Source organism: Polypterus senegalus, chromosome 7 (assembly GCF_016835505.1).
Source record: "Polypterus senegalus isolate Bchr_013 chromosome 7, ASM1683550v1, whole genome shotgun sequence".
NCBI classification, from domain to species: domain Eukaryota; kingdom Metazoa; phylum Chordata; class Cladistia; order Polypteriformes; family Polypteridae; genus Polypterus; species Polypterus senegalus.
The window spans coordinates 184,986,841-185,011,081 of NC_053160.1; the positions used below are offsets into that span (position 1 = coordinate 184,986,841).

Here is a 24,241-nt window from a genome sequence, read left to right on the forward strand (position 1 = left end):
ATAAATGTTACATTAATTTGTTTTTATACTTTTTAGCTGCTGTTCTTAATATGTGTGTGTATTCCCATGATTCATTATTTGCGAAGAAATGTCCATCCATTCTCTAACCCACTATATCCTAACTACAGGGTCACGGGGGTCTGCTGAAGCCAGTCCCAGCCAACACAGGGGGCAAGGCAGGAAACAAACCCTGGGCAGGGCACCAACCCACCGCGGGACACACACGCACCAAGCACACACTAGGGACAAGTTAGAATCGCCAATGCACCTAACCTGCATGTCTTTGGACTGCGGGAGGAAACCGGACAAACATGCAAACTCCACGCAGGGAGGACCCGGTAAGTGAACCCGGTTCTCCTAACTGCGAGGCAGCAGCGCTACCACTGCGCCACCGTGCCACCCCTGAAGAAATGTATTTCTTTAAAACTGACTAGCTTATTAGTAGTTGTCTTTGTCATATACAGGTAGTCCCCGAGTTACGGACATCCAACATACAACTTGCGAACAAGGCCGCAGCTGCTCCTTCATCCGTCTGGGGGACGAGACGCAGGCTCCTCGGGAACTGCCGCTCCGTCATCTTCGGCCTTGGGACGCTGCAAGCGGTGGCTGGACGGAGGCTTTTGGGGGGTCGGTTTTGCTGCTCGCGCAGTGTAGTGTCCCTCGGGGGGGCTCTGGTTTATGAATAGGGCGGCTGGGTGCGCGGCAAGTGGTGACACGGGATCCGTAGTCACTGGGGCCACAGCTACTGCTCGTGTGCAGGATGGAGGCTTGATGGGGCGTTTCGCTGCCCATCCACAATGCCGCTGCAGCTACTGCACCTGACTGGACAGAGGCTGGATGGGGCAGAGGGGGGGCGTTTCACTGCCCGTCCATCACACAGCCTTGCAGTGTCCCGTTTGTTCTCGGTGGGCGGCTAGTGATGCTGCAAGTGGTGACCCAGTTGTGGGGGTGGCTGCCTGTTGTATTGGGGGGTGGTGGTGGGCAATTCGCTACCTGCCTTTGGACGCACCCTGTTCGCTCTCAGTGGGCAGACGCTGCAGGCAGCCTAATGTATGCAAGTGGAGGTGACTGTGTGGTCCTCGCCGTCCCCATTTATTCTCAATAGCAAGCCTGCTCGTACTCTTATGTACATAGCGAGAAGTTGTGTCTCATCAGCACACCACACATGTTGACGACGGGTGCCTTCCTGCTGTGATAGCGTGAACGTTGCTGTGCAGAAGAGCTCATCGTAACCTTTTGTCTTCACCCTTCAACAATGTCTCTGAAGCACAAAACTAATGCAAGTGCTGGTGATACAGTAAAGAAGAGAAAAACCATCACCATTGAAAATAAAGTAGAAATAATAAAAAGGTCAGAGAGAGGTGACACTCCATCATTCATTGGCAGAGCACTTGGTTACAGTCGGTCAACAATAGCATTTGTTAAAATAATGTAATGTACCTGTTCTGACTTACATACAAATTCAACTTAAGAACAAACCTACAGTCCCTATCCCGTACGTAACCCAGGAACTGCCTGTAGTACTTATACACTGTATCTGAACATACAGACCTTGTACCTTAGGGGTCAATTTAATTTTCCTCTTCTTCTTCTTTCGGCTGCTCCCGTTAGGGGTTGCCACAGTGGATCATCTTCTTCCATATCTTTCTGTCCTCTGAATCTTGTTCTGTCACACACATCACCTGCATGTCCTCTGTCACCATATCACCACATCCATAACCCTCCTCTTCGGTCTTCCTCTTTTTTTCTTCCCTGGCAGCTCTATCCTTGGCACCTTTCTCCCAATATACTCAGCATCTCTCCTCTGCACAATTCCAAACCAACACAGTCTCACCTCTCTGACTTTGTCTCCCAACCGTCCAACTTGAGTTGACCCTCTAATGTCTTCATTTCTAATCCTATCCATCCTTGTCACACCCAGTGCAAATCTTAAAAAAGTGAACATCTCTTTTTCAATGGCAATGATTGATTGGCCATCTAGTCTTTTGAAGGGGATCACTTTTGTTCTGTTTTGTGTGTTGTATTTACCCCATTTTTTTTTACACCCGTTGCATACCCAGCCTACCTGGAAGGGGGTCTGTCACTGAATTGCCTTTCCTAAGAGCTCTTCCATCTTTTTTGGGAGTTTTTGCGTGTGTTCTTATGAAGTCCAGGCTGGGGGGCTGCTAAAAAAACGGGCCCATTAAAGCCCATTGTGGAACTCCTTGTGTGATTTTGGGCAGTGCAAGAAATAAATTATTGTTGTTGTTCCTATTTCTTTTAACAGCAATACCCTTATGACACCTCCCAAGATGCAGTGGAGTTTAGGAAGAAAGCCAAGGCCTTACTTCTCTTAGCTGCGGAGACTCTGAACAGCCTGGGGGTGAGATTCTGGCTTAGTAGCGGGACATGTCTTGGTAAGTCAATTATTAGTAACCAGTAACGGTGTACTTCACGATAACGTGCAGTGAGTACACTTGATTGAGCATTCCTAGTTTTCATTCTCTTTCTCCGTACATTTATCATTCGTTTGCTCAGAGGTTGATGCACTTGCTGCTTCCTGAGCAACCCGCTTCTTTTCTTCTTTCGTTGGAATCTTTTCGCGTTAATTAAAAGATTAAGTCAGTGTTTGTGTTGCAATTACTTAGTACGTTTTCCTTAATTTCTCACTTAAGCTGGAACTTAAATCATTCTTGAGGCAGATTGAACATTTAAGATATGAAGAGTTAGAGGAAGTGACGGTGAAGGTGGGAGGGATAAGAACGGCGATGTATGCATGCGCCACATGGCCTCCCTACTGCCGAGAGTTGATTCTACAATAAAATAAAAATAAAAAGAGGAATAACTTTGGTGGTCAATCATCACCCCGAAAGCAGACAGTAGATGTCCCGTAGTATATACGTACCAAATTTCAGGTCAATAGTTCAAACTGATTGCGAGCTACAGGTCATTTAAAATCCTGGACAGGCAAACAAACAGCCACGGTAACATATTATATACGACAATTATTGTTGCTTTTCAGCTCAGCCGTTAACTATTTATGATAATGTTTTTGTGTTTGGTAAGCTGTTATCGTGTTGTTTTTACTGGACTAGCAGTAATGTTACACTTTGAAGCAGTCATTGTGAAATGTGAACATTTGGGTGAGTGAGTGCATACGTAAACTCTTGACGCATATTTTTAGAAAGTCACAGCACACTGGGGAAATTCCTAAGGAGTAGAAAATGACAAATACTATCCTGTCCTATGAAAAGGCAGATCCAGATAATGATTGGCCAGGAAGCTTAATGGGCATCACAGGTATATGAAAGGGAGGAATTATTAAGAAGAAGATAGAATAGCACAAGACAGGAAGGGGAGTTTTATTGAACAGTCAGCATGAGTTCAGAAGAGAGAGGTCATGTTTTACTAACATGCTGGAATTCTGTGAGGAAGCAACAGAAGGGTATGATCAGAGAGGTGCTTACGATATTATTTAGAATGACTTTATAAATCAGATCTGTGATGAAAACCTACTGCAGAGCACTCTGGACCTCAGAATGGACTGAAAGTTCACCTTCCAAAAGATCAATGACCCTAACCGCAAAGAAAAGATGAGTACAGGAGTGGCTTATGGACAACTCTGAATGTCCTTGAGTGGCTCAGCCTCAGCCTGAGCCTGAACTTGAACCCAATTGAAGATCTCAATCATAACACTGTCACATTGTAAAGTAAAGGCCATCACCGTGGAGGACACCACCTTAACAAGGCAGAAGCTTCCCTTAATGATGGAGTATGAGAGGCCCAGACCTGAACCAGATAGACCTGACAGAGTTAACCCAAGAAGACCCCAGGAAGTAATCTCTGCCAGAGATGCTACAACCAATTAACACTAGAATTACCAGAGCCTACGAACAAACTTGTAGATCTGTCCCACCTTAAATCACTTTGCACCTCTCCATCAGCGTCTTTTGTCCTGTAAATGTGTCGATAAGCAGCCAGCAGCCTACTATCACACCCCTCCCCCAATGCACAGTTTTCTCAGCTGAAGTCTGTTTACCTGCGTGTCAGTTGCTTAGAGTTGTATAGAGTTTTATAAATACTATATCGTTATTTGGAACACATGCATTTCATGTGTGTTCAGTGTCTACAGCGATCTATGTAAACACATCGTTAAAACAGAAATGTTTTTCATGTTTTAGTAATAACTGACAAAATGTACACACGAAGTGTATAATTTGTGAAGCCTGAATTCCAAATATCAAAGAAACACTTTCACAAAAGGTACAACTAGAACAGAACAAGTGTGCTTCTATTCAAGAATATAATTGCAGAAAAAGAACCCGCATTAGGGTGCGACATTGACACGCATTTACTACAATTGCTTCGGTGGCGCAACGGTATCAGCTGCAGACTGGTAATCAAAACTTCATGGGTTCGATCCCAAACGAGTCCGTTTTGAGACGTGAGCTGCTCTTATTCTTACTATTTTAGAATAAAAACATACATTTGATTTGAGTCTGTAACAGCCGGTGTAAATTTATGATACTTGTAAAGGTTAGCTTTGTTGGGTTTTTTTTTTTATTGAGTTTTATTCTCTGTCACGTTCACGATCCCACTTACCCCCAACCCCCCCGCATTTGACACTGCTGTTTCCACATAAAGACGCGCTATAACAGAGGTGAACTCCGGTGATAACGACGATTCTACATCGGAGCAAGAATGCACACCGCACTTTTGCCATCGCTGTACGTTGTATATGTACATGAGAAGCTCTGCACTCTACTTGTGATTTTATGCTGTAGGAAGTAAGTAAATAAATAAAGGTAAATAGGTAAATAACATTCGATCTGGCTGTTATATACAAAATTCTGCGACGGCAGCTAGACGCTGATGGAGAGGTGTGAAGCGATTTAAGGTGGGACAGATCTACGAGTTTTTTTGTAGGCTCTGGTAATGCTAGTGTTAATGAGCTACAACTCTGAATTACATTGTCAATATAATATTTCAGTTTTGCAAAAAATGTTTAACTTTTGTCATTCTGGGGGATTGAGATTTTCTTGATGGGGGGGGGAATGAATTTGTATTATTTAGCATATAATTTGTCAGAATAGCAAAATGTAAAAAAAAAAAAAAAAAGAATACGTTCTGATTGCACTGTATATTGCCCTTCCATGTTGATATGTCCTGCCATGTTTAGGACTAGGATTCTGTTTCACAATATTGCTTTCATGAAATTTGAAAGATGTACTTTATAACAATTTACTATAAAATTTGCCTGGTTTTACTACATATCCGTAATTAATTTTTTACTCGTCATTTCTTTTTTTTACAGGCTGGTTTAGACAGTGCAATATTATTCCATACAGTAAGGATGTTGACCTAGGAGTATGGATAAAGGACTACAGATCGGACATTATTGCAGCATTTGAAAAGGCGGGCCTGCCAATTAAACATAGGTTTGGAAAGGTATGAACACAGGTACCGCTTTTAAATTTTGACTTAATAAAAAAATAAATAAATAAATAATATTAAATTTTTTTTAAAGCTGTATGAGAGCGGTTAGACTTTTCTAGATTCTGCCAGTTTTTCAAAGCGCTTAGTAGTATTAGTAGTAATAGTATTTACCAGTGGTAATGTAGACTTTGCCGTTCACTGAAATGCAGTCTTCTTCTTCCTCCTCTTCATCTTTACCCACTTCTTTGTGGGATTGAAATACGTGATTGACCTTCTCCAGACAGTTCAGTCCTACACCTCCTTTTCCTTCAGACTCTCTTACTTTTTCCATCCACCTGTGCTTTAGCCCCTCTTGCTTTCTGTTCCCCTTTGCTTCCATTCCCAACACTCTTCAGCACACATTTTCATTGTCTTCTCGTAACAATTTACTATACGGTACTTCCTTCGATTTTTCTCCCACTTTTGTTGTACCTTTGATGGTCTCATTTCTTATTTTGCCCCTTTTTTGTAACTTCCACACAAATCCATCTCCACATTGTCATTTCTGTCACATCTAACTTTTTCTCCTGTGCTCCCTTTACAGCCCTTGTCTTGGCCGCATACATTATTGCTGCTCTTACCACTGTCTTAAAAACCTTACATTTGACCTTTGCCTGTATTGTTTCCTGATACATTCTTCCAATTGTTCCATCCACACTACAGTTGTGCTTGAAAGTTTGTGAACCCTTCAGAATTTTCTATATTTCTGCATAAAGATGAACTAAAACATCATCAGATTTTCACTCAAGTCCTAAAAGTAGATAAAGAGAACCCAGTTAAACAAATGAGAAAAAAATATTATACTTGGTCATTTATTTATTGAGGAAAATGATCGAATATTACATATTTGTGAGTGGCAACAGTATGTGAACCTCATGGGTTAGCAGTTAGTTTGAAGGTGAAATTCGAGTCACTGGGATGCCAATCAGGTGTGAGTGGGCACCCTGTGTTATTTAAAGAACAGGATCTATCAAAGTCTGCTCTTCACAACACATGTTTGTGGAAGTGTATCATGACACGAACAAAGGAGATTTCTGAGGACCTCACAAAAAGAGTTGTTGATGCTCATCAGGCTGGAAAAGGTTACAAAACCATCTCTGAAGAGTTTGGACTCCACCAAGCCACAGTCAGACAGATTGTGTACAAATGGAGGAAATTCAAGACCATTGTTACCCTCCCAGGAGTGGTCGACCAACAAAGATCACTCCAAGAGCAAGGCGTGTAACAGTCGGCGAGGTCACAAAGGACCCCAGGGTAACTTCTAAGCAACTGAAGGCCTCTCTCACATTGGCTAATGTTCATGAGTCCACCATCAGGAGAACAACAATGGTGTGCATGGCAGAGTTGCAAGGAGAAAGCCACTGCTCTCCCAAAAAAAAAAACATTGCTGCTCGTCTGCAGTTTGCTAAAGATCACGTGGACAAACCAGAAGGCTATTGGAAGGATGTTTTTTGGTCGGATGAGACCAAAATAGAACTTTTTGGTTTAAATGAAAAGCGTTATGTTTGGAGAAAGGAAAACACTGCAGTCCAGCATAAGAACCTCATCCCATCTGTGAAACAATGGTGGTGGTAGTATCATGGTTTGGGCCTGTTTTGCTGCATCTGGGCCAGGACGACTTGCCTTCATTGATGGAACAATGAATTCTGAATTATATCGGAGAATTCTAAAGGAAAATGTCATGACATCTGTCCATGAACTGAATCTCAAGAGAAGGTGGGTCATGCAGCAAGACAACGACCCTAAGCACACAAGTCGTTCTACCAAAGAATGGTTAAAGAAGAATAAAGTTAATGTTTTGGAATGGCCAAGTCAAAGTCCTGACCTTAATCCAATGGAAATGTTGTGGAATGACCTGAAGGAAGCGGTTCATGTGAGGAAACCCACCAACATCCCAGAGTTGAAGCTGTTCTGTACGGAGGAATGGGCGAAAATTCTTCCAAGCCGGTGTGCAGGAATGAGCAAAAGTTACCGGAAACGTTTAGTTGCAGTTATTGGGGGGGTCACACCAGATACTGAAAGCAAAGGTTGACATACTTTTGCCACTCACAAATATGTAATATTCAATCATTTTCATCAATAAATAAATGACCAAGTATAATAATTTTGTCTCATTTGTTTAACTGGTTTCTCTTTATCTACTTTTAGGACTTGAGTGAAAATCTGATGATGTTTTAGGTCATATTTATGCAGAAATATAGAAAATCTAAAGGGTTCACAAACTTTCAAGCACCACTGTACACTTTGTGGATTATCTCTGCATCTAATTTTCCATCTAGTGCTAGCCCTGATCTTCGATATTCAAACTTTCCCCGACTCTTTTCAGTGCAGGCTAACTTCTGAATCCTTATCATCATTTAACCTCCTATATTCTCTCTCTTCCTATTTATCTTCAATTTTATATCTTCCAAAGCCCTTCTCCATTTTCCCAAGTTCCCACTTCCACTTTTCTGATGCTACACAACACAATGTAATCAGAAATAAGCCTGCGCCAGGGATGGGGCTTGGTCTTTTATCCTATGACTCAACGTGGCTCAAAGAGGTAAGGACTTCAAGATGATCCCTGGTGCAGACCTTCTGTAACACGGATCTTGTCTGTTGCCACAACATTGCTTTTAACCCGAGTTCTCACTCCCTCGTACATGTCCTAGACAATCTTCGCACATTTTTCTGGTACTCTGTACTCTCTCATGCAATTTCAGACATCTTAATATGATGCTCTATCATCAGCGTTCTGTAAATCAATAAACACCATATGCAAACCTTTCTGTTTTTCTTGATGCTTCTCTATCAGCTGTCTCTGTCTCTGTCAACTGCATCAGTTATTCCTCTCCTTGGCATAAAACCAAATTGTTCCTCCCCCGTGGAGGTCTCTTTCCTAAGCCTTCTTTCTATAACCCTTTCCCAAATTTTCATTGTGTGTGACATTAGCTTTTTATCCCTCTGTAGTCTCCATAGTCCTGAACATCACCCTTCTGCTTATAAATGGGTACAATCACAGTGTTCTTCCACTCCTCTGGTATTCTCTCCTGTTCATTGATCTTCTGAATTCAATCCCACAACACATCTGCTCCCTCTTCTCCTAAATTCTTCAACACTTATGCTGGTATTTCCTCCAGTCCTATTGCCTAATTATTTTCAGTGACTCATTTACTTGCTCTCTTCTTATTCTTAGTACTCGCCCTTCATTTGGGACTCCATCCCCAAGTACTACCATTGGATTTTCCTTATTCAGCAGCTTTTCAAAATGCCTCTTTCATGAACTACAGTAAGAAAATCAAAAGAATGTTATGCTGCTTTTACCAGTTGTAATGTGGCTGGAACAGAACCAGTAGTTTTTCTTGGGTCAGTCAGTCATTTTCCAACCCGCTATATCCTAACTACAGGGTCACGGGGGTCTGCTGGAGCCAATCCCAGCCAGCACAGGGCGCAAGGCAGGAACAAATTCCCGGGCAGGGTGCCCACCGCAGGGCACACACACACCAAGTACACACTACAGACAGTTTAAGATCGCCAATGCACCTAACCTGCATGTCTTTGGACTGTGGGAGGACACCCACACAGACGCGGGGAGAACATGGAAACTCCACCCAGGGAGGACCCAGGAAGCGAAACCCCAGGTCTCCTTACTGCAAGGCAGCAGCACTACCACTGTGCCAATGTGCCGCCACTTGGCAAAGTGTTTTAGGAAAAAAAAACCTTTATTCATAGAACAAGATGATAGTGCTGTGGACGGCTTGGGGTTGTGGCCAGCCGGGATGCCTGGAAGGACCAGGAGAGGGTCCATACCTCCCCTGGTCCACGACAGGGCAGCTGCCCTGGTCTGTATGGGGGCCACGGGAACAGAGCATGGAAGCTCAACCTAGTTGGGGAGTGGAAAGCCCCGGATGTCAGCACACAGCCACAGCCGGAAGGAATTCCAGGGACACCCAGAGTACTTCTGGGTGCTCATGCGGCACTTCTGCCACACCAGGAAGTGCCGCCGGAAGGCTGTCACAGAGCACCTGGAGCACATCCAGGTGGCTATAAAAGAGGCCTCCTCCCTCGAGTAGGGGAGCCAGAGTCGGGAGGAGAGGAGTAAAGGCGGCAGGAGAAGTCCAAACTGGAGAAACGGACTGATTAAGGGTGTTTGGTGCACTGTCACTGTGTTGTGTGCAGGAACTGTAAATAAAACCATGTTTGTTTTCGGGACATTCTGTGTCCACCAGTTTGTGTCCTGGCTGAACTGCCACATAGGTGTCTGTCTTGTCCTGTTACCATAAACGAGACATAAGGTGGCACTAGGGGATCCATTCCTGGATGGGTTTATCCATTCCCGGGAATTCGGGAATCAAACATGTCATTCCCGGCACGTTCATCTCACATGTGAACGGTTTTAGAATGACCAACACTAATTTTTAATAAAACTACTGCAATATGTTGACGCCAATAAAAGACTAACCTTATCTACAAGCAGTTCATGCTGTCATATAAATACGTGTATCTAGTTAGTTGTGGTGGTAATAGCGTAAAAAGCGCAATGTTTCCAGCATGTGGTTGTCCAGGCGAGAGCGCACCTTCATGCAGAGTACGCCAGCCGCTGAGAAAGCACGCTCTGCCTCCACTGAAGTAGGCGGCACAGTCATCAGATACTGATACACTTGTTCTAAACAACGCCCACATTTGCCATTGCTCTGAAACACCACCATTTCAGCTTTTACTAACGCATCCAGTTTCTTGTCATCATTCTGTGATGGCAAGTTTCTTGGCACAGATAATGCGGATGCAACAGACTGACGCATTGCAATTTCAAGTTGCTGTTTAAAGCTGTCAACAGCACAGACGTCAATGAGCTCTGCCCTGTCCCGGCATTCGTGAGCTGCAGAGTGCAGACTCCTCCCAGTCCACTGTGCTCAGTCAGCCGGGAGACTGACGTCTGTTGTTGACTGAATTAATCGGCAACACACTACACCGTGGGCCAGAAAACCGTGCCACTTAATTATTTTCGACTATAACTCTGTTATTTCTTGATCGATTTTTACACTTTTACACGCTATACAGTATATGCGAGCTTGGACGTTCCCATTTTCCCGGGAATTACAGCAGTCCTGGGAATGAAAAATGTCCAGGAATGGATTCCCTAGGTGGTACTACAGTCCTCTGTATGATGTATACTGGAGATCTAATAGGGATGTGCAAAAGGAGAAATGGAAACATAATGTTACGGGTGGAGTGGTGGCTCTGAGGCTAAGGATCTGCGCTGGTATCCCGAAGGCTGCCGGAATCGCTGCCAAAAGAGATTCTACTCTGCTGGGCGCTTCAGCAAGGCCCTTAACCTTCAATTGCTCCAGGGGTGCTGTACAATTGCTGACCCTGTTCTCTGACCCCAAGGGGTATGCAAAAACTAACAAATTCCTAATACGAGAAATTGTATAAGTCGAAATAAAGAACAAAAAAAAAAAAAGAATCCATCAGATTGGATCAGCATTTGTAAAACTCCGTAAGACCTTCTACGCTGCAGTCAGAGGATGAACAGATTCAGGTCTCTCCAGTTGTAATCCATATAGCAATAGACACAGTCTGCACACAATTAAATAAATCAAAAGTTGCTTGCCATTTTATAAAGTTATTGGTGTTGGACTAGTGCTAATTCAGCATGCTTTCTGTACTTGTAAAGGACAAACACCCTAGCAGCATAGTCTGAGACTTTTTCTTCTTCTTGTTGAACTTCTTGTTTTTGCAAAGATGTAACTGATAATTCCAATATTAACTGACCCCTTAATCTTGAACGACAGGTAGAGGACAGCCTAGAGTTGTCCTTCCAAGGTACTGATGTGAAACTCGATATCTTCTTCTTCTATGAGGAAGACAGCTATGTGTGGAATGGAGGAACACAAGCTAAAACTGGAAAAAAATTCAAGTGAGTTGGAATTGATTAACATTGGCTTGGGGGTGGTAATGTTTTTTTATGGACACCATGCATTAAATGAGCATTGAGGAAAATGTGTTTATTGCACTCCAGTCCTTTTTACACTTTGTTTTAACTGTTTTGCACTACACCTTTATGTTCCATGTTGCTGATAGATTAAGCGAATTGAATGTCCTTTTTGTCATCAGTAAATTACTGTCTGTGTGTCAATTGGTTTTATTACATCTACTGTAATGGTTTTCTTTGTACAGCTCCAATTCCAAGAAAGTTGGGACAATATGGGGAATGCTAATTAAAACAAAAAAAGAATGACAAGTTCATTGTAGTCGCCTGTACTATTTTGAAAACACCACAACAACACATTAAAGTTTTGTCTTGTGAATTTAATTTATTTATTTATTTATTTTTTGAAAATATAAACTTCATGTCAAATTGGATGACTGCAACACCTCCAAAAAAGATGTCAGATGAGTGTTTGCCACTGTGTAACAGCACCACTTCTTTTTTAATAACACTTAAGTGTTTGAGCACTGAAGACTCAAGTTGATTAAGGTTTAGCAATAGGAATTCTCAACCCGAAGCAGATCAGGATTGCAGGCAGGCCACTCTCAACATACAGAGCCAATCGCTTACATTCTGGTCAGAATGTGGTTTGGTGTTGTCCTGCCGGAATATGCAGGGATGTCCCTGGAAAAGACTGCATCTGGTTGACCGCATATGTTGTTTCAAAATATAGTATATCTTTCTACATTAATGTTGGCCTCATAGATGCCGTGGGCACTTGACAGGCCCATATACCATGACAGACTGGCATTTAGACCTGACACTGAAAACCGCCTGGATGGACTTTTTCCTACAATGGCTATTTTTTCCAAAACCAATTTAAAACGTTGACTCGTCTGACCACATAACTCGATTCCATTGTGCTACTTGGAACTGAGCCCATAGACGTTAGCGGTGCTTCTGTAGTGTTGAAGTATGGATTCTGCTTTGCCTAGTAAAGCCTTAACTTGCCTCTATGAATGCAGCAGCGAATGGTGTTGACTGACAAAAGCTTAACAAACTATTCCTGAGCTCCATGTCATGATGATCATTACAGATACTTAACTTTTTTTCTAAGATGTATCTAAGGTCACATGCATTCACAGGTGGTTTTTGGCCTTGCTTTTTACAGACACAGATCAGACCCAGAGTCCTTGAATCTTGTAATTGTATTGTGCACTGTAGAGGATGATATGCCCAAAATCCATCTGATTTGTCTTTGGGGAATGTTGGGTTATTCACTTTTGCATCTGTTAGCAAATTGCCAAGCCTCGACCCATCCTTCCTCTTCAAATAGTAGGCATTTTTGGTGGCTCTTTATATACCAGAACACTGTCTGCCCCGGGGTGCCCAATGCGTCGATCGCGATCAACCGGTAGATTGGAAAGGCAGTGCAGGTAGATTGCGTTGCATTCAAAAAAAAAATTTTTTAAACGTTAGTCTATCTTTATGTTGTAACTGGGCAAACTTCTGCCACGGTGTCCCCTTCAGTTGTGAGATCAACCACAAGCGTTACCCGGTAGGTAACCACCCATACAATCAGATTGTGATTCAGACTACGAATGCCATGAATGTAAACATTACCTCATCGTACATGCTGTCAAATAAACGAACCACACGCCGTGGCGCAACTTAAAGAGGCTTCGCCTCTGACGCTGACGTCCGAGATTCGATCCCCGAGAGGGGGCGCAGTGAGTGTGTACGCCTGTTGAGCCCAGAATTAGGGCGAAACACGTGTCACGTACTCTTTGCATTATTTGACAGTAAACTATGCAACATTCTCTGATCTACTTCTCGCAACTGGAAGGCACCGTGGTGGATGTTTGCCGACTTGCAGACCAACCACATGCGTTACCTGGTAGGTAACCACCCATACAATCAGATTGTGATTCAGACTACGAATGCCATGAGAAAAAAAAAATAAAAAAATAAATATATATATATATATATATATATATATATATATATATATATATATATATATATATATATATATATATATATATAGCATTTTTAATGTAGGTAGATCATGTCAACCTGGTCATTTTAAAAGCAGATCACAAGCCGACCGAAAAAGTGTGGGCACCCCTGGTCTATCCTATTTAAAATCACCATGCCACATCATTATTAGCATACATTACCCCAATTCCAATTTTGTTTGAATGTGTTGTAGATATCAATTGCTGAATCAATATATACAGTATTTTCAAAAAAAAAATGCTGTTGATTAGGTACAACGTGAAATACCTCGTCTTTATGCTGTTTTTGTTCTAATGCAAGCCAGAGTAAATTAAAAAAAATCATCCATCCATTATCTAACCCGCTATATCCTAGCTACAGGGTCACAGGGGTCTGCTGGAGCCAATCCCAGCCAACACAGGGTGCAAGGCAGGAAGCAAACCCCAGGCAGGGCACCAGCCTACCGCAGGGCGCGTACACACCCACCCACACACCAAGCACAATTTAGGATTGCCAATGCACCTAACCTGCATGTCTTTGGACTGTGGGAGGAAACCGGAGTGCCCGGAAGAAACCCACACAGACACTGGGAGAACATAAAAACTCCACGCAGGGAGGACCCGGGAAGTGAACCCGGGTCTCCTAACTGCGAGGCAACATCCTTACCCACTGTGCCACGGTTCTGCCCATTAACCTCTTTTTAATTTTATTAGCATTTTATGTCTGTCCGTCTATTTATCTAGCTATACCTATAGTATATGCTTTCAATTGTGCATTTCATATCTATCTACACTCTTAAAAATAGAACCATTGCTAGAAAAGAAAGACTGAAATTTTGAATGTGTGGTAGTCTAAATAGCAGAACACTGTTGGATTAAGAAACTTGGTCATATCCTGTGTTAATGTATGCAGCAAGAGACCTGACCCATGAAACATGACCCATTGGTATTTCACAAGTCTGCTACCATTTATTTACTGTATGGAGCTTGTTATGGATGTACATATGTGAAGGTTCTTTCCAGAACTTTCATTTGAATGGGTCTTTTGGGAACATAAAAATTGTTCTCTTGTGACTATCTATCGATTGATCTATCGAAAAAGTTTGGGAACCCCTCTCGGCCTGCATAATAATTTACTAAACTTTCAACAAAAAAGATAACAGTGGCTTGTCTTTCATTTCCTAGGAACATCTGAGTACTGCGGTGTTTTCCGAACAAAGATTTTTAGTGACGCGGTATTTTGTTGTATGAAATTAAATCAAATGTGAAAAACTGGCTGTGCACAAATGTGGGTCCCCTTGTCATTGTGCTGATCTGAATGCCTGTCACTGCTCAGTGCTGATTACTTGGTTGAATGAGCTTGTCAAGCCTTGAACTTCATAGACAGGAGTGTCCAATCATGAGTAGTAAAAGGTATTTAAGGTGGTTAATTACAAGTTGTGCTTCCTTCCCTTTGACTCTCCTCTGAAGAGTGACAGACAGCATGGGATCCTCAAAGCAACTCTCAAAAGATCTGAAAACAAAGATTGTTGAATCTCCTGGTTTAGGGGACGGCTACAAAAAGCCATCTCAGAGGTTCAAAATGTCAGTTTCAACTGTAAGGAATGGAATCAGGAAATGGAAGGCCACAGGCACAGTTGCTGTTAAACCAACCCAGCAGGTCTGGCAGGCCAAGAAAAATACAGGAGCGGCATATGAAGAGGCAGGATTGTGAGAATGGTGACAGACAACCCACAGATCACCTCCAAAGACTTGCAAGAACATCTCGCTGCAGACGGTGTATCTGTACATCGTTCTACAATTCAGCGCAATTTGCACAAAGAACATCAGTATGGCAGGGTGATGAGAGAAAAGGCCTTTCTGCACTCACACCACAAACAGAGTCGCTTGTTGTATGCCAATGCTAATTTAGACAAACCAGATTCATTTGGGAACAAAGTGCTTTGGACTGATGAGACAAAAATGGAGATATTTAATCAAAACAAAAAGCGCTTTGAATGACGGAAGAAGAACACCGCATTCCAAGAAAAACACCTGCTACCTGCTGTCAAATTTGGTGGAGGTCCCATCATGTGGTGGAGCTGTGTGGCTAGTTCAGGGACTGGGGCCCTTGTTAAAGTCGAGGGTGACATGAATTCAACCCAATATCAACAGATTCTTCAGGATAATGTTCAAGCATCAGTCACAAAGTTGATGTTACGTAGAGGTTGGATATTCCAACAAGACGATGACCCAAAACACAGTTGGAAATCTACAAAGGCATTCATGCATCTATGGGATGATTTGAAGCAGGCTGTCCATGCTCAGCAGCCATCAAATTGAACTGAACTGGAGAGATTTTGTATGGAAGAATGGTCAGAAATACCTCCATCCAGAATCCAGACACTCGCCAAAGGCTATAGGAGGTGCCTAGAGGCCAAAAGGAGGCTCAACTAAGTATTGATCTCATATCTCTGTTGTGGTGCCCACATTTATGCACCTGTCTAATTTTGTTATGATGCATATTGCATATTTTCTGTTAATCCAATAAACTTAATGTCACTGCTGAAATCCTACTGTTTCTATAAAGCATGTCATGTATTAAAAGGAAGTTGCTACTTTGAAAGCTCAGCCAATGAGAAACAAAAATCCAAAGAATTAAAAGGGGTTCCCAAACTTTTTCATATGGCCGTATCTATCTTATCCTGACAACTTCGCTAAAATCTTTCTTTCTTTCTTTCTTTCTTTCTTAGAAGCAGGTGTAAGAGTCAACCATGTCTAGGACACATGTCATAGGGAACACTTAATGCACACATGCATATGCTGCCAATTTAGAGATGTAAATTACATTTTGGTGTTAAGGGTGACAGATTTGAGAGACAGAAATGTCAGTATTTACAGTGAACACACCTAAAAAATAAAAAGCTGCTAGCTGTACTTAGATATGAGGCAGTGCACTTTTCCATTATTACAATTCATATTGTGGTTAACGCTTAATATACAGAATTCCCACAATATAAAATTTTCAGAAAAGAAATGTATGTTTAGTGTTCCTTATTATTAGACATTCTTGTATTGACTGCAGTAAGTTCAGGTCATTGTGCAGATACACAAGTTTTAAGATACGTTTTTTTTTAAGCTTTTTCTTTTTTCTTAAATGTTAGCATAGCGTATTTGCCCTGCAGTAACCTAATACGTGTTACATGCTAATTAACCCATACAAGTAAGAATTTCACTGTACTCTGTACAGTACACATGCCAATAATGACCCTGCAAACCTCTAATATTAAGTTACTTCAGTGCCCAACCATCCAAGTCTAAATGTATCTTTTTGTTTAGTGAGGTAACATCAAGCATTGCTCCACTGTCCTTTTATTTCCTGCCTGAATGCTTTACTGACCCCCGTTAGCTGTGGGTCTTGACAGAATCTGTGAAGAACTTATGTTCGATTTCCTTTTAAGAAAATGAGAATGTCAACACTCTTTTTGAAGCTGAGACCTTTTCGCTCTGACAGCATCCCCTTGCAGTTGAAATCACTCACTGGGTGTGACGTGACCAGAAGAGCAAAAATTGGGAATTTGGCTGCTTTGTCTGGAGGGCTGCTGTTGAGAGCAATGCAAGGTCCACTCAGTGCCGAATTTATAACATAAATTATTAAATTAATTAAATTTATTGCCATTTTCATAATTTAATGAAAAATGAACAATGCCTCCCTGTACCTCCCTTTGCCATCACTGTTCGTAGATGGTGCCTTACACGGTGCGTGCTGCATACTGGTGCCATCTACGATGGGGAATTCCCGTTTCATGGTGATTCCCTTAAACACCATGTTATGTCAAAATATTGTGAAAATAATTTGATTCAAAACAATGTTTTTATATTTTTAAATAATAGCTAATAGTTGATTAAAAATTATCACGTAATTGTTGTGTTTCCTGAATTATCTGTTATTTAACTTAAAATAAATTTCTAGTGTGTAAAAAGCGTTATTTCCTGTTCTAAGCAAAAACAAAAAATCATCCCAGTTTGAGGAAAATATATTCTGGTAAGTCTATTTAATTCTATTCTTGGATATTTTTAAATTTATTTACATTACGTAAAAGTGAAAATCGTACAGCTGATAACAATTGGATAAAATTGTTTAACTTTTCTACTAATAAAGATTTATTAACAAAAATTTCACAAAATATTCTTCAAATCTTGTACTAAGAATACGTGTAAATAGATTTGCTAAATTGACACAAAAGCCATAAATAAATAATTAAAATGGTAAATCTACAGTTTTCGTGTCAAAATGAAAACCGTACGTTTAAAAAAAACCTTTAAAATCAACCCCAAACTTTTTCATATGGCCGTATCTATCTAATCCTGACAACTTCGCTAAAATCTTTCTTTCTTTCTTTCTTTCTTAGAAGCAGGTGTAAGAGTCAACCATGTCTAGGACACATGTCATAGGGAACACTTAATGCACACATGCATATGCTGCCAATTTAGAGATGTAAATTACATTTTGGTGTTAAGGGTGACAGACTTGAGAGATAGAAATGTCAGTATTTACAGTGAACACACCTAAAAAATAAAAGGCTGCTAGCTGTACTTAGATATGAGGCAGTGCACTTTTCCATTATTACAATTCATATTGTGGTTAACGCTTAATGATACAGAATTCCCACAATATAAAATTTTCATAAAAGAAATGTACGTTAAAATTTGTAAAATTTTGGATGCCATTTTCTCTTCATGTAATGATAAAAACGTGATCAGAGCTTTATCGAAAAGCAGTGACGCACAAAATACATTTTTAAATTAATTTTGGGGTTAAACTCATATCACCTCCTTTTGCATAATTATCGACAAACTTGAAACTGAGATGAAAAGGAGAGTAGAGATATACACAGGAATAGCTGAGAGGTTGTCTTTTGTAAGTGATCTGCCCCATGTCACTTCATCTACTAACATTGAAAGGTATTCTACGTACTGTGAAAAGCTGATTGATGCTTACCCAGAGGACTTCAACAGTAATTTCTCAGCTGAACTTAAGCAGTTTCATTTATATGTGCGCCATAAGTTCAGTGCAACAGAAAATGTAAAAACAAGATTCAGTCATGCAAAACTTTATAAAATAATTTTAGACGACAGTATTGAGTGTGCTTTTCCAAATGTAGACATTGCTTTTTGCATATTTTGTTTAGCATTAATGGTCACAAACTGCTCAGCTGAGTGCTCATTTTCTCGGTTAAAATATCTTAAAAATCCCCTCGGAACAACTATGCATCAAGGCAGGCTGGATGCCTTATCTCTATTATGTATAGAAGCAGATGTTTTATTATTGATTATGAAGATCTAATCAGAGAGTTTGCAAGGAAAAAAAGTTGGAGGAAATCATTAAGATAAAAATAAAATGAAGCATACAAAAATAAATATAATTTTCCTTCTTACTATAAATATGTTTTGTTTAATTTTGAATTTTCGATAATAAAATACAATTTTATTTTCTAGTTTATTGTTTTAATATTGAATTACTAGTGTAAGTGGGTACCAAAATTACTTGGTGCTTAGGGCATCTAAGGGTCTTAATCCGGCCCTTGGTCCACTGCTGTATAATTCCTCGTTGCTATAATCCATCCATCCATCCATCTTCCAACCTGGTGAATCCGAACACAGGGATCTGCTGGAGCCAATCCCAGCCAACACAGGGCACAAGGCAGGAACCAATCTCGGGCAGGGTGCCAACAAACACACACAAACACACCAGGGACAATTTAGAATCGTCAATCCACCTAAACTGCATGTGTTTGGACTGTGGGAGGAAACCCACGCAGACATGGGGAGAACATGCAAACTCCACGCAGAGAAGTGAACCCGGGTCTCCTTACTGCGAGGCAGCAGCGCTACCACTGCGCCACCGTGCCGCCCCTTGTTGCTATAATCTCCTTCTAAATCTGTATTGGTGAACATTGTTTTAATGAATTCTCTCATTTGCAGCATGCGAGAGCTGCTTTAACTACAACTTGCTGATTCCAGTAGTGTCTGAGTTTATCATGAGAACTGATTCAATACGATATGTCTGTGCTGCTCTCAAGAGAGTCAGATTTGACAACAAAACCAGACACAGTGGTACTTTTACGCACAATGCTGCACGTCATTGTACTCGTCCAGTTGTGCCACTTACTAAATTAAGTGTGTCTGGGAAAACATTTGCAGTCCCAGCCCACTTTCACGTATGATGATGTCTATGTGGTGTGTCCTGACAACTTAATTCACAATATTGCACAGACTGTTTGATGCGTTACACCTTAGCTTTATTGTTTTAATCAGATTTTTTTTTAATTTCTTGCTTTCAAACAAGACATTTTCATTTGCCTTTTGGGTTTCATTTCATTCATGTGTTAGATTCTTAGAAAACATGGTTAAAAGGCCACATTTTGTATTGTTAGTATTTTGTATACAAAATTGAATACAGCAACATTTCACCTCTTGTCTAGCTGTGAGCCAGCAGCACTTACTACAACAACATTTATTTCTACAGCACGTTTTCATACAGACGATGACGCTCAAAGTGCTTTACAAGATGAAGAAAGAAAAAATATAAAAATAAAATTAGGTAATACTAATTAACAAAGAATAAAGTAAGGTCCTATGGCCAGGGAAGACAGAAAAAGCAAAACTCCAGAGCGCTTGAGAAAAAAAAAAACAAAATCTGCAGGGGGCCACAAGACCACCCAGGCCCCACTTGGCATTCTACCTAACATGAATGATCTCAATCAGTCCTCCGGTTTTCAGGCTTCACGTGGAAGAATTAGATGATGATGGTCATGTGGACGTCTGGCCTTCAGTCCTTCAATGTAAGAACTTCATGGTGCCCTGATCAGGTGGTGATGGCGCAGATCGCCAACACAGAAAACAGGAAAAAGAACAGCAGAGAAAGTAGGGGTTAGTACATATCATAAAGCCACGACAAAAATGATAATTCAATGCATATACAGAATACCAGGGTTACACTAAAATGAAGCTATGAGAAAGCCATGTTCAAATAATGGGGTTTTTAGCTTTTTTTTTTTATTTTTTAAAGTGCTCCACCGTATTAGCCTGGCGAATTTCTATCGGTCAGCTATCCCAGATTTTAGGTGTATTAACAGCAGATGGCTGCCTCACCAGTTCTCTTAAGTTTAGCTCTTGGAATTCTAAGCAGACACTCATTTGAAGATCGAAGGTTAGGATTTGGAGTGTAAGGTGAAAGGCCTTCCAAAATATAGGAGATTATTTAAGGCTTTGTAAACCATAAGCAGTATTTTCAAGTCAATTCTAAATGGCACAGGTAACCAATGTAGTAACATCAAAACCACTGTACCCACAATGCTGCCCTGCCACTGCAAAACGTTCTTGTAATTTTTTTAAAAATTTAAATTCATCTTTCTCCATTTTTTCCCTTCCTTTTGCTCTATTAAATGGCACTGTTATTTCACTTTGGGCTTGTCGCAGTGTGTGTGTTTCAGTTTCGAGTCTTTTTCTATATAATAGCATGCTGTTTTTGTACCCTTCCACCTTCTCTTTTTGATATTACAGGTACATTTTCCCCAAGTTTTCCTTGTGCTGGACTGAGCTAGCAGAGTTAAAAGTTCGGGTTCCTTGTGAAACACTGAAATATATTGAAGCAAATTATGGAAAGAACTGGTATATTCCACTGAAAATATGGGACTGGAAGAGCTCTCCTGCCAATGTCCAAGAAAACGGAATCTGGCCATTGAGGGAGTGGGACGAAGTCATTCAAGTTTACTGATCAAGAATACGCTCCATTGGATGGTTGTACTTTGACTTTTAATTATTTTTTAAATCTTATAGGTAAACATGTAGACTTGAATAATCTAATAAACCTTTTTTTTCATTTATAATTATTTTGAAAAGAGTCGTGCTAGCTGCATGTTTTTAATCATACTTTTTTGGTAAAACCCCAAGCAGCTAATTATTTTCAAATGGTTTGCTCATAATGTTGCATCGTTTGCAATTGTATTATGTTTGGAAAATATTCGACATCATTTTTTTACACCTCATCATGTCCTTTTTCACCCTGCTTCTCTAGGTCAGGGTTGTGGCGGTAACAAAGCAAGCTGGACTGCCGAAGTCACTCTGTCCTTAGCAGCTTCCTTCAGCTCCTTTTATAGGTGAAGTCCTGTATGAAACTTAAGACATCCAATCCCACCAGGGTGTTCTGGGTCTTCTCCCAGGTGGTCATGCATAGTACATCCCTTTTGTAGAAGGCAACCAATATACATTCTGACAACTTGGCCGCACAACCTCTGCCGGCTCAGTTCTGTTTGGAGAAGCTACAGTGCAATTGTCCTGCTGCATTGCTGAGCCTGGCAACCCTGCGCTTGAACTTGCCTTTCATTTTTTCAGTAACTTGTACCCAAATCTTGTCGCCAAAGTGGATGTGATGGCGATTTTAGACTGGCTGGTAAGACTGGTAAGTGTAAAGCCACTGCACAGATTTGATGGCCAATCATTTTTAACCTGTCAAGTGAACAAAATCCTGAGGTACTTAACCCCTTCTTCTGGATTCTGCTGCTCCAGCCCACCTTCTCTACAGATTCCAAACCCGTCTTTTCTGAGAGAGGACTATGACCCCATATTTGGAGGTGCTAATGCTCATCACACTCCGCTGTGTCCTCTTCCATTGTGCACCAGAGTCTGTCGAGGACAAGAGAACAATGTTATCTGCAAATGGCCGAAAGGCAAACCTTAGGACCCCCAGATCAGATACTCTGCAAGACTGAAACTGCACCTTGATGTCCTGTCCATGAATATAACAAGATGAACACTTGGCAGAGTCCAGTGACCCATGGTGAAGAAACTCGAGCACTTAACGCTCAGTTTGCAAACACGGCTGTCATTCTCAAAGTTATTTATGTTTTAGTCTTGTTTTTTTTCCATCTTGGAGTGTGGATACTCTTTGTATTTCGAGCAAAACAAAGTCTAAAATGTTCTCACTGCTCTTGACAGTTTCTACAAAAATGAGTAGTAAACGAAGAACGTTTAATAGACTTTAATGTTATGAGCGTCAGGGCTAAGTTAATTATAGTTGAGTGAAATGTACAGTGGAAATGTGCTGAATTAGACTGCACACTTTAGGAGTTCATAGTTAAATTATCTTTGAAAATGCCATGTGGTGTCTTGTGCTGCTCACGTGTTCACTTTATACAGCAGATACTAATGAGAATTTATCAGAAGGCAAGATTTGGCCTACTATCAAGTAGCGGTTCCCCAGAAGAACGTGTCCTGACATGGCTTCAAAGGTATTATTCTTGCAAAACTCTTTCTCAATAGTACTTGACAACATTTTTTTTTTCCTGAAAACTTTTTGGTGATTATGACACAAATTTAATTTCATACTGACCGTATCATGTAGGAATTTGGAGAAACATGAAATTAACTTGTATCGAGTTTAATGTGTTTAGTCATTTAATGATACTGACTCATTGTGTTAGATCAATTTGCTTCCGATTTTCGTTTGTACTCTGTATCTGATGCTTCTTGTGTCATTGTCCAGCAATAATGGATTCTTCTTGCCCTGATGGCGCTCCATCATTGTAATGTCCTGCTGAAATGTTTCGTATTGTTCAGCAATGATCGCACCAACATTAGCAGGGATAAAACCCAAATGTGAATGCAGGCGATGAATCTTTGACATGGGTCCAGCAGTAGACCGCTATTCAGTAGCTCTGCTAGATAGCCAGTTGAATTGCAGGTCTTTGTCACCTGGTTTACTCGACTGTCAGATAGATACAGTGGTGTGAAAAACTATTTGCCCCCTTCCTGATTTCTTATTCTTTTGCATGTTTGCCACACAAAATGTTTCTGATCATCAAACACATTTAACCAATAGTCAAATATAACACAAGTAAACACAAAATGCAGTTTTTAAATGATGGTTTTTATTGTTTAGGGAGAAAAAAAAATCCAAACCTACATGGCCCTGTGTGAAAAAGTAATTGCCCCTGAACCTAATAACTGGTTGGGCCACCCTTAGCAGCAATAACTGCAATCAAGCGTTTGCGATAACTTGCAATGAGTCTTTTACAGCGCTCTGGAGGAATTTTGGCCCACTCATCTTTGCAGAATTGTTGTAATTCAGCTTTATTTGAGGGTTTTCTAGCATGAACCGCCTTTTTAAGGTCATGCCATAGCATCTCAATTGGATTGTTTTTCTTCAGCCATTCAGAGGTGGATTTGCTGGTGTGTTTTGGGTCATTGTCCTGTTGCAGCACCCAGGATCGCTTCAGCTTGAGCTGACGAACAGATGGCCGGACATTCTCCTTCAGGATTTTTTGGTAGACAGTAGAATTCATGGTTCCATCTATCACAGCAAGCCTTCCAGGTCCTGAAGCAGCAAAACAAACCAGACCATCACACTACCACCACCATATTTTACTGTTGGTATGATGTTCTTTTTCTGAAATGCTGTGTTCCTTTTACGCCAGATGTAACGGGACATTTGCCTTCCAAAAGTTCAACTTTTGTCTCATCAGTCCACAAGGTATTTTCCCAAAAGTCTTGGCAATCATTGAGATGTTTCTTAGCAAAATTGAGACGAGCCCAAATGTTCTTTTTGCTTAACAGTGGTTTGCGTCTTGGAAATCTGCCATGCAGGCCGTTTTTGCCCAGTCTCTTTCTTATGGTGGAGTCGTGAACACTGACCTTAATTGAGGCAAGTGAGGCCTGCAGTTCTTTAGACGTTGTCCTGGGGTCTTTTGTGACCTCTCGGATGAGTCGTCTCTGCGCTCTTGGGGTAATTTTGGTCGGCCGGCCACTCCTGGGAAGGTTCACCACTGTTCCATGTTTTTGCCATTTGTGGATAATGGCTGTCACTGTGGTTCGCTGGAGTCCCAAAGCTTCAGAAATG

General features: G+C 41.1%; 1 protein-coding gene across 4 annotated transcripts in view; it reads left to right on the top strand.

The window, feature by feature from the left end:
• Window positions 1-23,191, top strand: part of fktn (fukutin) — a 47,434-nt gene extending 24,243 nt beyond the window's left edge. The window contains exons 7-11 of one of the 4 annotated variants that reach the window (XR_005634427.1): window positions 2,267-2,396; window positions 5,294-5,427; window positions 11,229-11,353; window positions 20,908-21,183; window positions 21,422-23,191. Coding sequence is in view for 3 of the 4 variants with exons in the window: in XM_039759712.1 (XP_039615646.1) it covers window positions 2,267-2,396; window positions 5,294-5,427; window positions 11,229-11,353; window positions 20,908-21,121 (603 nt within the window). In the remaining variant the exon portion in view is untranslated. Of the gene's footprint in view, window positions 1-2,266; window positions 2,397-5,293; window positions 5,428-11,228; window positions 11,354-11,613; window positions 11,722-20,907; window positions 21,234-21,421 lie in introns of those variants that run through there. The other 3 variants (XM_039759712.1, XM_039759713.1, XM_039759714.1) reach the window with 3 other exon arrangements.
• The last annotated feature ends 1,050 nt before the right edge of the window (window positions 23,192-24,241 follow it).